Source organism: Scomber scombrus, chromosome 11 (assembly GCF_963691925.1).
Source record: "Scomber scombrus chromosome 11, fScoSco1.1, whole genome shotgun sequence".
NCBI lineage: Eukaryota > Metazoa > Chordata > Actinopteri > Scombriformes > Scombridae > Scomber > Scomber scombrus.
In genome coordinates, this window is record NC_084980.1 from 5,036,554 (window position 1) to 5,055,850 (window position 19,297).

The 19,297-nt window shown below is 38.2% G+C and overlaps 1 protein-coding gene across 1 annotated transcript in view; it reads right to left on the reverse strand.

The window, feature by feature from the left end:
- Positions 1–19,297, reverse strand: part of brinp2 (bone morphogenetic protein/retinoic acid inducible neural-specific 2) — a 142,241-nt gene that overhangs the window by 97,197 nt on the left and 25,747 nt on the right. The window contains exon 2 of the mRNA XM_062428738.1: positions 491–681. Within this exon, the coding sequence (XP_062284722.1) occupies positions 491–681 (191 nt within the window). The remainder of the gene's footprint in view (positions 1–490; positions 682–19,297) is intronic.

Genomic DNA, 19,297 nt, shown 5'->3' on the forward strand with positions numbered 1-19,297 from the left:
GCTCTGAATGTAACGCGGGTATCTCGGCCTCATTTTGCAAGACGTGCGCAATCAATAGTGCTGGCGATTCTGTTTTGTGAGTTATTTCTCTCCTCCAGAGATAGAGGCTAAAAAGAAATCCAATAGAGAGAGACATATGCTAAGAAACGGGTCAATTTAATCCCTCCTCTGCTTTGTAAAAGGCTCTTGCAGCACATAATGTTCATCAGTAGAGGGGGGTGGGGGTGTGTGTGGGAGGGGGTGTTGCAGGTTGCAACAACCTTGGGAGAGTGTTTCACATGTAAAGTGTGGCAATTGTTACTTTCCCCACACCCAAAGAAAAACAGGCACATAGATCCTACACTTCTACACCACTCTAACACAGACTCTATTTTACTCTGAAATCCTCTGAGACCTACAGAAATGAGTAGCTTCCTCTATTTTTGGTGTGTCCCAACACTTCCTAACCCGAGAATAAAAGGCGACTGTGTCACCTGCAGTCCTTCCTTACCTCCCAGGGTAGCAGAAACTAGGAAGTGGGTCCCGTACTTCTTGATGAGGTTTTCGTTGATTTGCTGCAGGGTCGGCCGTCGCCCCAGTAACCGCAGGTTGCGTAGGAACTCTGGCGCTAAGGGCAATGGAGCTTTGAGGAAATCTCTCTTCTCCGTAGCCAGGCTGTTCACCTTCCAGTGGCTGAACTCCCTGGAAATATGAATACATAAAAAGGTGAATGCACTCTCTGTCAATGAGAGTGTAACATGATGCATAGATACACTTATATACACAAAGGAGGGTGACAAGATACCATAGGTTAAAGGTGTGGTCATCACAGTTGAATAGATTTTCCTGGACTTCATTTCCCATAAACCCTGTTGCCACTAAATTAATGATGCGTTTTGAACTACCTTGCACTCTTTTACCTTCCTTACATCCACTATTTCAACCCCTGTTTGTGCTGGAAAACAGCGCCCCCTTCTCTTTTGTGGTCTTAAAACAATACAGCATTTCTTCTACCAAACCCAATCTTGTGGCTCTCATTTAAATGCGATGTAGAGACAAGTAGAGGCTTCCAGTACTCTCTGTGGTGGTGTCATAAAGTCATGTGGTAATTATTAATTGATGTTAAGAGGTCACATGTGGGACCTTCATATAAGCAATAAGTCTCGCTGCAGACAAAATTAACTTTGACTACTCTGGGCTTTAAGCAACCCGTTACACTATTTCAGGATTGGTTCTGACTGCTGTCATATAATTAATCAACATTTACGATCTTTAAAATGTTCTTTGTCATGTCTTATAATTATCAAAATGCTGCATTACAGTCAGTTCAGGTACAGCCAGTGGAACACATATTAATTATTCAACATAATATTAATGCATAAAAACAAACTGACAGAAATACATTAGCAGAGGACAGCAATTAATGATGTCATGATTTTCTTTACCAAAACTTAATCTTTTGGGTTGGATCCAAATAATGATGGACATCCTGGCAGACGTATCAATTCAAAGCTAGGTTAGAAATAGATTAGCTTAAAGAGAGAGCACAGCTCTAAACTAGATCCCATACTTGTGTGGCTTGTGGCTATTTAACTTTCCCGTTGTCCTCCTCCGTCAATTTTAACCCAGGAGGACAACAAAAAAGAGGTATACTTTCATTAAAATTAGGCCTATTGACCATAATTTCCAATAATATGTGTAAAACATGTGGTAATAAATTGGAATGGTTGGCCTAACACAGAATTGGGTTATATTTTTTACCTTATGCTTTATAAACAGTCAAACCAAACTGGCTCAATTTTGACCCAGGAGGACAAATGGGAAGACTCTAAAGCAACATGTTCAACATGTGCAATATGTACCCAAATCATTAGTTTTATATGTCACTAAGTCATAACCAGTTCAACGAAATAGAAGACATTTTCTTTTCATGTTTTTTCATGTTTTTTTTTTTTTAAAGTCTTAAAGTCTTAAATTATCCAGAAATTCACAACAAAAAGTAACCAAAGCTCAAATTTGAAGAATTATGTGTTGCTATCTGTCACAGTTTAATTTCTTACAACCAAAGTAGTTACAATCATAAAAAAGATCACAAATATAGTTTACTTTAAAAAAAAAAAAAAGGCTACTATTTTTTTTAAAGAAACTGACTTGAACTCAGACAGGAAAAAATACTGCATTTCTAGGGACTATTTTCAGCGGCGGATTAATACAACAGAGCGACTGTGTGGCTCACTGATAGGGTTTTTAGTTTTATTATTGAGCACTATGATATAACACATTTTGGATTTGGATTCACTCATTGTTGGTTTAAGTGTTTTTTAATGGAAATTGTTAACAGTAATGGAAATACAGAACATCATTAGCCTTATCCTTTAAGGAATGTGACACTGAACTGTTTCCTGTTCATAGTATATATAAGACTTTGCCGTTGACAGACATTAAATCAGTATACTAGTATTACACCCCTTTGCTTTGTTGTCCTGTCAAATGGCAGGCAGTCACAAAGACCTCATTTCACTTCAACCTGTCAGCTGAACACAATGACAGAGACAAAGACACAGTGTAGAAAATCCATCCATGGCTGATAATCATTTCATCACTTCTGTCCTGCCACAGTAGAGCCCCAAGGTATGCGATGATTATGCAAATACTATCAGAAAAGTACAGATCCACCTCATCTGCATAAATTTGCTGGCAAAACAAGAGGCGTTGAATATTAACACATTATGTATGCATTCTCCCCGAACAAAATACCAGCAATGACACACTGTTTTCCCATGGGTACTGTCTCACACATATACACACACACGCTCACGCAGGGACACACACAGAGGGAGGTACATGCATGGTACTGTATCATTGTCTCAGCTCCTACTGGCTGCTTTTAAAGTGCCTTTTTGCGGTCAGCAGTTTACGATTACCGACAACATGATACTGTAATTATGCTTTGGACAGCACTGCGACTTCAATAGTATATATACAATAGTGCAATTCCCTTAATATTGCACAATAAATATGCATGGGGGTCATTCAGATGGTTCTACAGTACAGAAGGAAATGGGCTGTAATTAGTTTGCAGTTGCTGCGTTGCATATAAGTCTTCAGAGGAAGTCGCAGATTTGTAACCATTTAGCACAAACCATGACAAAGCTTTCCTCAGAAGGAATGGCTCCGGGGAGCATATGGTCAAACTAGTGCTTCATTAGGAGGTTCATTCTCACATAATGCACCAATTAATGTCTCTAGCCTGGCCGCAGTCACTGTGCAATTTGTACAAGCCATCATTAACTCTGGCCACATTGTTCTCTTTGTGAAGGCAGGGCCAACTCAGGGAAACCAAGTGTGAGGGCACAATTTGGGACCGCGAGCAAACACAGTAAGAGAAAGATTAATAGGCTAAAAAATAGAAGAGGAGATGGTGCAACCTCCGCTTTTCTCAACGCCTGTCTGTTGGTTCCTCTGCAGTGTGGAGTTATGAGTCTCATTATACCAAGTGATGTACTGTAAATACAGTATCAACTCACATTAATATTCATAGGGGAGGGAAAGAGCATCACACCATCCATGTTTTATGTATAGTAGTAGTTCCACAAGCAACAGTCCTGCATTCAAAAAGATAACTTATACAACTAATGCTCAAATTATTACAGCAACAGTACTGTACTGTTGTGTATTATTATTATTATTATTATTATTATTACTGATGTAATAATTGTGCCTCCTACTCATAATGACAATTCATGAATTTCAACTATATGTAGAACTAAATACTGTCAATCCACCCAAATACTCTCAATTATAATTTATGTTATATGATGTATGTTTATTAACAGTAATGAATAAAACACCAAAATAATGAGCTGATGTAATTATTCATAGATTCATCAATAGAATTCATGCTGAAGCTGTTAGAAAGAAACTTCAATTCAGTCAGAGAGAACTTTCAGGTCTCATCATTGATACGGTGTCATTTCAGTTTTGGTAGCAGCTACATTTAGAAATAAACAGCAGATGATGCAAAATCATATTATTTGGTATTTATTAAATGTTTCCCCTCAAACTCATGTCAGGAATGATTAATTGAGATATGTAGAACTGCTGCCATTTCAGAAGCTATATCCTAAGTACAATGTTATCAATGATTATACTCCTCAACACTTCCATCATCTTCTCTCTGTTCAACACTGACCATTGAAGCAGTGCTGTTACAGCCCACTGCAGTCTGTATTTGGAGGTTTAACATTAATCATGTCGAAGGCGGAGCAGAAGTCTGACATTACTGCCTTATGAATACCTTCTGAACACCCACTCAAGCTAAATGACTAATAAATGAGTAATTGATGTGATGTTTTTCAGGTGCACCCACTCTATCTACATTTCAGTTCTCTTTCTGCATGTCCAGTACAAGCATTCATTACAGTCAATCCAAGAAATCTCACTTTATCCATGCAGAGAATTTGATCACCTCTGCAATTTTCACTGCATGTGTATAGCGCAGCACCGTACTCTTTTGTTCTTACTGTAAAAATAAATACTCACTTCTTTACCTCCACACTGACTTCCTGCACTTGTTTTTTAAAGTGCAGGAAGCTATAGAATCTATTGCAATCAAATACAAACCGTGTTGCAACAACTACTACGAGCAAGCTCATGCTGTTCATTATTTTTTAAAGCTGTGATTGCCTGTAGTTTTTGTCATTCTTGCATTGGATTGCATGACATCGTAAGAGAGCAGCCTCATTAGCATACTGAACTAAAAGGATAGTCCAACAATTGAGTATTGCACTTCCATCAACTTGGGTGATGGAAAAAAAGGCTGATTTTTTTTTTTTTTTAAAGAAAGAAAAAAGCAGAAGAGCTGGAATACTGTGCAGCAGAGGCTTTATTCTGACTTTTATTCCCTAGTATGGGTCAAGCTCCAAATACTCCTACACCTACACCGCCTACAGATCCACCATAGCTGGTAAAGCCTTACATCACTTTAGGAGGACCTATAGGAAGCTTTCTCCAATCTCTTTTTCAGGAAGAGACCAAGGCAGGTGCTTCATGGATTTCTTTTTCAGTCACTGTAGGCTGATCTATATGAAATTTACTATGTAAGTAGTTTCTAGAAGAAGTGTCTTTTTAAGATAGATAAGATCATATGAGATAAGATAAGATAGCCTTTATTGTCATTGTACAGTCACCTATACAACGAAATTGGGAGTGCTGTAACTGACGGAGTATTATAGATAAAAACACAGATTAAAACACTATATAACAGAACAGGTGTATGTAATAAATCATAAATAAAAAAGGGTAAGGCAGTAAATATATTGCACAGATGTAGTAGATAATGTAGTTTTGTCCACAATTATTAATAAACCATTTATAAAACCAAACAGTACATTTTATAGTCTCCTTTTCAAACATTAAGATAGCTTAATATAGACACACTAGTCCTTTTTATGATAAGACACTCTGATGGTTATGTTACTTATAAACAAAGAAAAGCTGGACAGAAACAGAGCTAGTAGAAATTTTCCATGAATCTAAATGAATCTTATTTTCATAACAGGTGAGAGACTATGGTGCAGCATAAACTATAAACTAGGTAATGCTCTACTACTACTCATAGCACATTGGGCAAAGTATACATTTAGTTTTATAGTTACTGAAGGTCAAGACTGGTGTAATTGTCAACAAATCCCAGGAAAAGATTAAAAACAACCATGTGTTAGTCCTATTCTTTTTTTTAAATGATTATTTAAATGTATTTATATCAGGGATCATGTACATAATACAGTCATCTCAAAAAAGAGAAAAGATGATTTGTATCAGCTTTAGCTACCAGCTAATTTCCATCTGAAGTCTCTGAGCAGCTCCTTGAACTAGCACTACTAGGTCCTACTAAAGATGTACTATAGGTTTAAATGAAGTGATAATTATGTATACTTTCACAATTTTGTAACAGCTGGGAACTGTGGTTGTTAGCAAAGGTTACTCAAACAGGAGTAAATAGAGCATTTGTTGGGGACTATTTTCAGCTGTGGATTAATACACATTTGGTGGACTGTGAGTATTTCTAGTAGCAGGAAGATGTACGTAGTGGAAGTGAGTCAAAATAAAGTGTTTTAAAAATATTTGCACAGTGTTCTACATTGTAAAATTCATTCATGCCTATTTAAAATAGAATGCAAAGCACAACACCAAACTGTCATCTAAAACTCCCACTCTCTCTGTTGTTTAAAGACTAAAACGATCGTAACAGCAACGATATTCATCATTATACTGACTCAACAGTTCATCCTACACAAACTGTTCTACTTATCTCCCAGAATATTCCAGAATTCAGCGGCCCATGTCAACCCTGTGGCAGGTCTTTTATGTTATGTGTGCAGTGCTCTATTTTCTCCTTGGTTTATCCAGAGCGTCAAGAAAACTGCATGAGACACAATACTGAAAAATAAATGCATTCTGAAATGACATTTATAAGCTTTAACAGCTTTAAGTGGAACAAAATGGCCAAAGTCATTTCAACAGCAGTGCTTAGAACAAAAATATAGCTATTCTAATTCCAGCAGCAGTTACATGACAAATATCCCAAACCAAAGGTCATTCTCATTTGAATGCGGCAAACTATAACAATTAGTCTGCAGCTATCACATGCATCAGCAAGCATTAGTTTTAGCTCAGTATTTACACCAGAGAGTCACAGGATGGCGGCCAGTAGTTGCACGCTGATTAACTGGGGCTGATTTAGACTGATGTGTTTTCTGAGCTCCTCCACAGTGACTGAGCATGGTGGAAGCGGAGCTGACGGCGATGGGGCGGAAAGCAAAGAAAAGCCGTGCATCATTTACTTTTCGCCTCGCTCCGTTCACTAAGAGTTAATAGTGAGACTGTTGGCTGACTATTTGGCTAATGATGATAGATGGTGTTAATTAAAAGGTTTTAGCACAACGTTGATTGCACCTGCACTTGGTTTTCGCTGAAGCTGAGGGAATTTTGTTATTGTAATAAAAAGGGGGAAAAAACAACAACATGCCTATATGCAGAAATTTCCCTTGGATGTTCCTCTTGGCAGCGTGTTGGAAATGAACATCTGGATATTATTAGCTTTTAGATAGAGAAAGAGCGTTGGACGCCTCTCAGGGTGAATGTATTTACCAAACACTTCACACCAGTTCAGTTGTGAGGAGTGGGAATTCTCTAAAAAGAGGCCTTTTTACAATGTGCACACGAGCATGTATTAGCTGTTGTGTAACCTTAAATACAGTATGTCAGACTAATGTTAAATCTAAAGTAACTCTTGGCCTCAGCTTTGAAATATTCATATAAACAGGCTTGAAGGTAACTTATGAAAATGTACCATCAAATGAAATGATTTATTTATGTTTTATTCTCATCTACTTATTATAGCAAAGAAAACATTTGAGTTGAAGTGAAACTGGGAAAGAAGTCTTGTAGCCTGTTTTGGCGCAATGGATACACCAGTTTTAATCAGGTAATTACTCTAATTTATGAAGAATTATAAACATCTGGACAGCTCCATTGGTATAAATAAATGTAAAATGCAAGGAAAATGTACTTGTACTTGTAAGTAAAGAAGACGGTCCTTCAATTTTATAAGAACAAGACCCAAGAGGTGTTGTACTCAGAGGAACCAGACATCCCCATCGCTTAAGCTATTTTGCTAAAGGGCCCAATTATATTTGGCACTTGGACTCCTCTGACAAGTTAAAGTCATTAAGTGTCTGTATCATTGGCTGCATTGATGGGATTTCACAGAAAAGTGACCCAAACGTTGTTGGAAGTTGCTATATGGAGGCATTTGAGAGATTAAGGTGGTTGTCCAAGGACTGTCAGAAGCGACTGTGGACATCCCCATACCTATGGAGTTGAACAGATGTCTGTAATTGTTCATAAAGCTCTAATTACCCAATCAAAATTGGTGTATCCCCAATAATCTTGCACAGAAACAACTTGCAAGCAAAGTTGTAATGTCCTTAAAATGAAGTCCAAGGTTTTGTCCAAGATCATTTCTACACACAAACATAGCAGGCCCAATTGCAGAGGCTGATCTACTGTGCCTGCCATATATCCCATGTGCACGACACACTTTCTCGTGAACACAGGAACCTTTCTCATGGTAGTATCTGATGCAGTAGATAGTAATCCCTGCACACCAGAAACATAAATATTTTTTTCCCCCCCCATATACCCTTAGGGGCTCTGTAAGTGCATTTTTCTATGTGACGTAATGTTGAAGATGTGGATGAAAGAAAAAAAATGAAATAGGAACACAGAATGAGGAAAAACATAAAACACAAATCTCTAAGATATAGGCGCCGGCTGTAAAAAGGTTGACTATTTTCGGCACACTTGGATCAGGCACAGAAATCATTTACAGTAAGTTGCTATACCTGACTTTCATGCTTAATATCTACAGGGATATTTTCAGTGCTGTGTTTGTTAAATCACATTTCAGAGTGCAGCTTCTACAGCACTCATCTACCACCTTGTGTTTTTGGGAGTTGTTATGCCCAGGTCCTGTTTAAGTTACCATATATACACAGTCATTTAAAGGATATGGTGATTTTCTCTGTTTTTCTTAATGTCTAACCAAGAGCCAAAGCAGCAATGAAGTGATTCTACTCACAAGTTTGTGTATCCAAAGCCTGAATGATCCTATTCCTATGCTGTAGACCTCCGTTATTGTCAAAATATGATTAAAAATACGGCAAAGATCGAGATCTGAATTTTCTCAATGTGCTCCCCAACCATCTGCACAAGGTAACTGTGCAAGTTTTCATTGTTCTTATTCTTACTGCTGTCATTGTTAAATTAACCCTTAAACATATACAAGAGACATACAAAATCGTTTACACTTTGTTAGAAGCATGATTCTTTAAGGTGCTTGTTCAGTTGTATGTGCCTTGAATTGGTAGAACTGGATCGGTAGAAGTGAAGTATGTGTGATATTAATGATCAGGGAAAGCTCTTCTCTTTATCAAATACAACATTGAATTGCTTACCATTATGACTATTTTAAACCTTAATAGGGGCAACGTGTCCTGGTCGAGATACAACTCATAATATCCGAATTATACTAAAAAATGTGTATAAATGTTCTACTTACGTGCAAATGAGATGAGAAAGCAGTAACATCAAATTATGTTTTTTAATCACATTTTCCACTCCTGCCTGTTTAAGGGTTAATGAGAAAAAATGAGAAGACATTTGTGAATGAGGCTCATTGTCTTGATGTGCTTTCTCTCACATGGCAAAACAATAAATGAGGTTGAGAGTTTCGCAAAAGATTTGGGGAGAGAGAGAAGCTGAGAGAAAGAAAAAAAAATCGAATTGCAAGCTCAGTTCACGGTATGCACTTCTACTCTCTACCCCAGTGTGCACCGCAAGCATATTTGTTCCGAGCCGAGAGTCATGATGAGAGGTTTGTGAACAGATCAGAAACTTTATAATGAGCAGGTTCACCTGAATCAGGTACAGTCTCACCTATTAATAAGACCTGACCCAAATACTATTTCTGGGGTTGGTGGTTGGTTGGAGTGCACAACCTTCAAGTTCTTTCCATGAAAATTGTGCTTCACTGCTCGCAACCAATCCTCCATGGAAATGAGCATCGATCCATGAGAAGGAGGGGCGATGTTTTCTAACCATCTCATTCAAAGTGTTTTCATTACGCTCAGGGGAACCTGTTTATCGCAGCAGTGGAGATGATACAGAAAAGGGGAAAAAGAAGGAAGTGGCTAGGACATATAAAAAAGTAGTCATTTTGCTTGCTTTTGCAGTTTGAAATAGAAGATCTTTTCCCCCCCAAACCTGCAGTACATTTATATTGATCTCCATTGATCTCAGTTTTTATCTTACCACTTTACATTCATGTACTGTAGCATGTACAATTTCACTACCCAGAGCTGCTGGGTGTAAATGCAGTAATGCTGGAGGGAACTCAACAAATCACACACGTTTATACATACATACAGTTACTCATTTTGCAAATCAAAATTCTCAATCTGCTTTAGAAATATGAGTCTACATAGTATATCTACATGTATATTTTAGGTAGCCCACTGTTTTATTTGACCCCCCTATGCCAGAACAGTGCCGCAATAACTGTTAAAAAAATATTTATGATATGGACTGCATGTGTTATATGCTAGCCCCACATATAGCTACTACATCACCAAACGTCTAGCACCATCTAATTTGCTCAGAGATTAATATAGTCGTACTACTTTCTGGTCTAACCAGTGTCTTAAAAAACATTATTAAAAATAAAAATAAGTGCAGACTTGATGTTTACTGTGATAGATAACACAAATTTAAAAAAAAATTTAATTTACACATAACTTGTAGTCATGGGACAAAATGTGTAAACATACTTGGTATTATCAAGGTATTTTGGGGACATAGCTGTAACTTATATAATAAATTGACCAGAAGCATCACGTCTTCGTTTTACCATTTACTGAAAGTCTGCACATGAAACAAACATGGCATTGCATTGTTTACATCCATATACCTGAACTTCCATTGTTTTACTCTGTTACTACTATTTCCTTCTTATTCTTACTGTTTTTAGTGAGCACAAACAAACATGACTGCCACCCTGTTGACATCATGTGCAACAACTCTTTTAAACCACCAAACAGGGTTGTTACTGTCGATGATATGCTTTACCATTGAGCTTATTTACAGGTAGTATGGTACATGCCAAGAATCAAACGTGGCAATGTTTTACATGTAAAAGATAAATACAATTGGGCATCAACACCTCTCAACGTAACCAAACAATTGGTGGCTAAAGTTAACTTCAGTTTGCCTGCTTTAACAAGGGAAATTAGCAGTTGAGAGAAGCATCAATCTGCTGCCCAGTGAGGACGCCAAACTGCCTGAAGTCCTGAGCCACTTTTTTTTCTTGCTTCGACACTCAGAGAGAAAGGTCTGCTCTACTCATCAACCCACCTGATGGAGAGTCAATACTGGTTCTACAACACCACCAGGTGAAGGCTACCCTGGAGAAAGTTAATGCAAATAAAGTGGCAGGCCCAGATGGAGTGCCTAGCCTGGTACTGAAATCTTGTGCTGATCAGCTTATGGAAGCGTTTACTCAAATATTCAACAAGCTGCTGTTCCAACATGCCTTAAATCCTCCACTATTATTCCGGTGCCCAAAAAGTCAACTGTTAAGTATCTGAATGGCACCTATAGCCATGAAGTGCTGAAGTGTTTTCCTACCAGGCAGACCCCTCCACAGCGGATGCCATCACAACAGCTCTCCACATCACTCTGACACACTTAGAGGAACCAAACAGTTATGTGAGGATGCTATTCATGGACTTTAGCTCTACATTTAACACTGTAATCCCCCCACAAGCTGATTTCAGACAATGAAGAGGCGGCCTACAGGCTTGAAGTGGAACATTTGACAGAGTGATTTAAGGACAACAACCTGGTCCCTAACACCTCTAAGAGAAAGGAGATGGTTATTGACTTGATTAAGAGAGTCCTCCACATACATGCGTGGGAAACCTACAATTGAGATGAGATGGACCTCCAACACCTCACACCTGGTTAAAAATGTCCAAATAAAAACTCTTCTACCTTAGGAAGCCGAAACAGGCCAAGCTGCCAACTCCTATGAAATGTGTACATGAGCATTATCAAAAGCAGGCTACTGTGCTACTGTGTGTTATGCCAGCTACACAAAAAGATCTGCATCATGTGGTCAAAGGCTAGCAGCATTATTAGGAACACCATGCACGCCGGCCACACACTGTTTGAACCGCTGCCACCTTGCAAGCAGCTCAGGACAATAAGATCCCATACCAATAGACCGAGGAATAGCTTCTTACCCAAAGCTGTACCTTTCACCACATCCATCCCTGCTCAACCACAGAGCAGATTACAGTAACTGTGAGCCCACACACACACACACACACACACACACACACACACACACACACACACACACACACGGACACACACACCCACCTCCATCCTCAGAGACTACTAATACAGACATGATTAATTTACAAGCACAAAGACTTAACATCTATTTATTGATTAAAATGTATAACATTCAACCTTTGTAATACTGTAAATGTGTAAATTTAATTGAACTATTATGCTGCTATTGCTGCGGTTTTCTGGTACTGCTTTTATTGATTTGTTCTGTATAACTGAGTCAACACAACTCGCTGGGCCCTGTAGCTGAATAAACTCAGAAAGACTTTTCAGACTTTCTCAGGTTTTACATTTTTACAGTGCAGAAGGATGATGGTAAAAATGAAGGTGTTCATTGTGCCGAAATTACACAACTCAACCAAGTTTCAATCAGTCTGCCAATTTCTTTTATAACCTCCAGAAATTTATATGGACACCCTTGGATGTCTGGAATCATTATAAAAAATACATCGAAAAAAGAAGAAGTTAAGCAGATAAAACTTGCAAACACACTTGCATAGTCCTTAACCTTCCTGTTGTATTCCCGTCGACCGTCCGACTTTTGTTATCCCAGGTCAATTTTGATTGTTAATAAAGTGTAAGTATAAATTATCATCCAATTCTCCTTTTTAGCCAACTTATTACCACATGTTTTAGACATATTTATGGTCAATAGGCCTCATTTAAATGAAACTATACCTATTTTTTTAGTTTAAAAAAGCTGAAATTATGAATAATCTTTAACTAAATTTAAGATAAGAGGAAAACATTTTGATGGATTTTCACAAACTGGTCAAAGTTTAGTCAGGAAACAGTTTTGAAACCATTTCAAATATTTGAATGGCAGCCCATAATCCAACCTGTCAAAATTGACCTAGTTGACAAAGTATTCCCTATATTCAATGAAAGATTATATTTGCAAAGAATGTAGTATGGAAACATCCATGGGATTTTTCAGGCAATTTGATGAAATAAATATACATTTCTGATATAAAAATGGGTCAAATTTGACCCGAGGACAACAGGAGGGTTAAGAGTAAAGGTGGGTTGCCTCTGTTGCTAGGGACAAAATGCTCCATCACTGTGCTTATTTTCCAGCAGTGATTGGTTGATGGGAATGTAGTTATAAAAATACAGCAAAGGCAGGTTCAAATGCTGCTTCCATATAGGCGTTTTGAAACCTTTTACATTTTGAAACAAGGAAGTCAACTGAAATTATTTTATATGATAAACCTACATGTTAGATTTTTTCTGTGGATGGATGTGTGGTGTGAGAAGCAACAGCCTACAGGGATACACATCAAATGTCAGCCAACTGGCACATGATGTCTGGACAGTTGACATTGGTGTTATGTACTGTACTAAAGCTGATAATCTTGTGTGTTGGTGTTTTCATATATTTTTCCCGTTGTGCAAACACCTCTTCAACACCTCTTTGGTGGTATATCGCCTACTTTAATATGCTTCATACCTTTAGCACCAACCAGGCACACTACATGCTTGTTGTAGCTGGCAACACAGGGAAGAAACCATAATGATGTCTTTTTCAGAGCTTAATGTTATGTTTATCTAAAGAAACTTTAAGATGACCAATCATAGCTACCGTTAGACTAGTTTATGATTCTGTCTCAGTGAGTTTTTCAGAGTTGGCTTTAGTGCTTAAATATGAATTACTTGTGAATTACTCTTGAGAATTTTTGGAATCTTAAAATTAAAGCTGATGTAGCCATTACTTTTAGTTTTTCATACATCAGTCAGTTAGGAGCTAAAATGTTTCATGGCTCCAGAAACTTTAGGCTGCCACGTAACATTTGTCAAACTATCTTGTGAAACACTCATAGACGATTTCTCCCAAATGGTATAAATAAATGAAGTTCCACTACTCTGGAACTGGAGCTGTTTTACTTTCTCATCCTGAGAGTCGAATCTTAAAGTCCACTCTCTTGTCCTGGGATCCAAGTTTATTAAAACTCTCTCCTGTCTTGTGGGAGCTAGAAACAGACCCTCCACCCAGCCTGGAGGGTGGAAGCCAGTGCATGATTTTTTAATGATGTCTGAGTTGCTCCCACCACAGTCATTATACATCTTCCTAAAAGAAATTAAACTAAAGACTCACTGCAAACCCACAATGGCTATCCCGTTTATGACAGCTTATGGGAGCTGTGACATAAAGAGAAAGCTAATTATTTGTAGTCAAAATTATATATCACTGCAGCAAATGTATGATTTATTCCACTGCATTTTATGGTGAGGACAATAAAGTTTGTGGAGTAAGTTTTAAGTATGTAGCGGTGCAGGTTTGCAGTTTATTTCATAGTGAGGAAGTCAAAACAATCTACTGTGTGGTAATTATACATTTTCACAGTGTGTCCCAAATCTGTACAATACATCACCTGCCTACTTCCGAGGCTGGCATATCTAGGGTGAGTGTCTCTGTCAGCTATTTTTAAAAATTTGTCACGCTTCAGCTAAATCTCGTTGGCTTAAGACACTGCACCATATGCAATATATGTCAATGACACTGCTGAGATTTGACATGATTGCAGCAAATTGGAGGAGCCATTTTTAGTTCTGGGCTTGAGCTCAATGCATATAATTGTATGATGCTACAAAATCCCCAACTGCTCCAGTGGAGCTGCTCAGTGGCCAGCAGATCAGTGGTTGTACTGGGAAGCTTCCAGGGCTTTCCTGAAAAAGAGAGCACTGCTCTCAGAGAAACACCCATGAAATATAGGTTAAACTTTTTTTTAAATTAGTTCCACTTTGTGCAACTACAACATTAAAAAGTTACACAAAGTACATGAATCCAATAATATGATAATAATACAGAGAGGGGCCTGTCTGCCTATATTATGGCCACTTTTACTTTATATACCCTATTTTTAGTGAATTAATCACATTGTTAAAACCGTGAATGCATACTCATGTTGTCCTATTAATAATGTTGTATTTTACAGGTCTATAAACTCCCAATAATTCTTGAGAATTTTCTCGGACAGAGACATATCATTTGGCACTAATTGTGTGCAGCTGGAACACTTCCAGGCAATTCATTCCACTAAATTACTAAACTGGCATATATTTTACAGCAGGTCAGTTTAACATACAAAAATGTGAATCCTTTCTACAGTCAGACATTCAACTCAGTATACGACATATGTCAAGAGTCTCCAATAATAAATAAATGATAAGGAATACTTGGGGTCTGTACACATATTCACACTTACAGGCTTTAGCACTTAAGAGCATGTTCATGCATTTCCAAGTAGTATGAAAGTGTATTAATTCAAAGTGATAGTTAGAGCTAAATGTATCCCAGATTTCACCACAGAATATTGTACAACACCGGTCCAGTTGTTAGCAGTGGTGCGCCAGCTGGCTGGTTTTACGATTAGCAGTAATCAGTAGACAAGAAGATGAAAGTTGGATTCAGCATGAAAATTATTACTAAAATCCAAACACTAAATGATGACATAACCTACACAGATCATGTAATATTAACAATTCTTTTTGATGGGACCGATAAGATTAATATTGTCTTTAATTGTCAAGATACACATTCAAGATTTTGAGAAATATGTCCTATTCCTAAAAAAGAAACCTCTCATAGTAAACCTGTTTGGTTGATCCAATTACAACAAATCATCTCAGGCTGATTGTGCTATGTACAGTATATGTATTTGCCTTAGTGACAGGGGGGGGGGGGGGCCTTATCTTCCCATAATAGGGCACAGATCAAAGTCTTATTCTGTGTTCCATTAGAGTTAGAAAGAGAGATTAGTCCACCTCTGTGAATCCCATGATGTTTCAAAGTATATTTAGGACACCCTTAATAATAATATACAATCTACTGTAAATGTGCTGACAATGGTAGAATGAAAATAAAGCTGATGGCATAATAGTGCTGCCTCTTATTTTGTGCAAACAATTAATTTAAAAGATGAATGAAGGGGTCCATGCTGTATCAGCTGTGTGTTTTAACAAGTTTTAACATGTTTCCACTACCATGTTTTATTAGTTGACAGCCTTTAGGATGTTGATGTATGCTGGCTCTGTTTTCGGTTGTCACAGGGTATTTTACACGTCCACGCACAGAATTGACTACCGCAAATACTTAGAGACTTGACTATAAGTGGCACAATTGAAAACTCACTGTAATGATTCATGTGACATGACAGAAAAAAAAAAGTTTAATTCTTCAATTGAATAAAAACGTCTGGAGAGATTTGATGGAGCTCAGGAAGCATCCAGAGGACAGAGATGTTAGTTGTTAAATGTGGAATCTGTGAGTAACAGCCTGTGAGACTGATGTTTAGAAAATACAGAACGAGACTTAAATGATAATAAAGTTTCCTCTGCTGATGCACAACCCCTCTCTCAAATCAGAGTCTGTAAACACACGTATCATTCCTGCTGTTATGTGATCATTACAGCTGCTTAATGAACAGTGAAAAGATCCCACATTCTACAAGTTGTTGTGGGGAAAAGAATCTGACAGAACAGTATCTGAACTATGAGTCATTGAATGTCATGTCAATTTGCAGTAGATGAAAAAACAGGCTCCAAACTGAAAGGGCCAACATAATTGAAAGGTATTTTAGGATTTTGGAGACGTCTGTGTGCTTGTGCCTCTGCCAACAGGCCCAAATGCCCTGCAACTGCATGTGTGATAAAAGGTGGTCTCAGCATGTTTCATCACAAACACTTTTTTGTGCCAAAGTTAGAACCAAAATTGAACTGCACCACCTGGAAGTCACAAACTGCTTATGAATACAACCCAAGCAACTAAAGTAGCTAAAATAACTCTGAACTCTGTCTATAGTTTGCCTGAAATTAGTATCAAATGACATCGTTCTTTCTAAGAACCTTTTAAGAAATCATGAGGAATTGCAAATCCATATATGACTTTAACATAAAAAAAACAACAACTTTTAAGCAACTTAAAATCTGAACATTCTGTACATTCTATACGAATAAAAACATACTCAAACACGTCCAGATTTATATGCAAATGTAATTTGTCAGTATTTAGCAGGCAGAACATCTACTGAAAGTATACAGTATGTACATAGGGGTATGGAGATGTCAAGGCAGATAGATGTATCAGGTAACATACTGTATGTAAGCCTACAATATTTGTGTATACATGGTGTGCATTCTATCGCCTTTCATTAGCATATTTCATGGATATGATCACGTTTATAAGTAAATACACTAACAATTGAATCTATAGGTTTGTCTCAAAGAAATGACTGCAAAACTTTCTTATATTTGCTGGAAAGTCATTTTTTCTCTCTAAAGAATTCCATAGAAAGAGTGCAGCAGTGTGACAGGGTGGTAACATTGAGGTCTTATGCACTGGCTTCATTGATAGATTCAGACTGAAACAATATAGGCTCGACATGGTGTTGATTCAATAGCATCAGGCTTATTTCAGTGTGTACACATTTTGCAGAGGCCTTTAAAAAAAAAAAAAAAACCTAACCCAAGAATGTGTGACGTGCTCTGAATCTGCTCGCCAACCTACCTGCCTTATTAATATTAGTATCATACTGGAGAAATCAAGGAGCTGAACGCCTCACTTTCCCTGTTAAATGTCTCTTAGCTATTTTGAGATCCTTCCTGTAGCCAGTCTGTGTGTGTGTGTGTGTGTGTGTGTGTGTGTGTGTGTGTGTGTGTGTGTGTGTGTGTGTGTGTGTGTGTGTGTGTGTGTGTGTGTTTGTGTTTGTGTGTGTGACAGGAAGCTGTCCTATTTCCCTTCAAAACCAAAAACTAGGTTTTGGGTTTATTAATATTTGCATCCACTCCTCTAGTCCCCAAAAGTGAGATGAGGTTTATCACTCCAGCATGAGGTAGCCCTGTCTGAACTAAAATGAATCCATTTGAAATGAGAAGGCTTCAATTTGTTTGTTTCTCGGGCTGCATAATAGTACTGGAAGAAACTGAGATTATATATCTTGGATGTGTTTGACGTATAAAGTGCACTGCCAGTGTTCATTTGTTAAGATGAGCTCTGTCTGTCTCTGTGTGGTACTTCTGTCAGGTAATACATTTATGGAGAGGCACAGCTATATGGGCAGCTGCATTATTCATAACTAACAGCAAGGTGGAGATTACTTATTGATGTGCATAGGTTTCCCCAAAATCACACAGCAAGAAAGTTCCAACGCTCTATTACCAAATGTCTCGTAATAGAATGAATGTATTACAATAGGGTTATATACACTGCAGGCATATGCACACGCACATCTTTGACTAAAATATTCTGAGAAAAGACATGGGCAAATACCACCATTTTATTCTGTCCCTGATGCGTGTGATGGACTGACAGATAGCTAACAAGCAAGATTCAGAGAAAGTTGCATGGGAGTAGTGTTAAAGTGTTTTACTGAGTCCTCTTTTCCCTTTTGCACAGTCTTCAGTGGGGAATGTTTCTATTACTTCGATGATGTTAGAGACAAACTTGTGAAGCATCTTGTCTGTCTGTGCTAACAGGTCAATGGCTCCATCTGCTGTGGGCACTGACAGAAGTCATTGTAATAAAACTGTCAGCAAAGCTCTTGGCGTCAGAACCGTACTCCTCCTCACCATGGGCAGCTGTGCTTTGGAGACCATAAATGGTCACAGCAGGAAACGGACTGTTCCTGAACATATGTACCCTCATGCAGTATTAAATGATCTATTTGTCCTCTCTTACAGTGAAACTGTGGAACATCTGCTTGATGTCTGCAAATCACAGTCACTAGTTCCCATCTAAAATGAATTAGAACCCCAAGTAGACTGTTGTTTAAGTCTGGACCAGAAAGAAGAACATCATTCAGATGAGGGCGACGCATGCAAGAGAAACTTCAGCTAAAGACTTAATGTTAAACTGACACAGGACTGGTTGGGACATGGAGGAAGAAAGGACAGAGGTCCATTGTCAAGTACATGGCTGCAGTAACTACCAACAGCTGCAAGCTCATGCACTGATCCGAAGCAGATATCACCTACCGAAACCCAACCAAGGTCTGAGACTCTGTGCATAGAGGGTATAGTTGGGTTGCTTCCATTGGTCCCGTACTTTGTGGAACTGAAATATGTTATAACCAAGGAGCTGTAGAATCTGTGCTTTCAGATCCAGTGGAGGAATGCAATGAGCAATGGGCCTATCAGCCTGGTCATCTGGCACACTGTTGCATTTGATCAGAGACCTGTGGTCTGTGTCACACTTGCACATGTGTGTAGAGTGTCTGCCGAATTTCTATCATCTTCTATCATCTCTACGTACTTCGGTACACTTCAAAGTCACAGCAGGTTGAAGTGCTTCAGGTTCTCCCTTGGTTGAGGTTTTAGAGGGTGGTTCTGGATGAAGGGCTGTAAT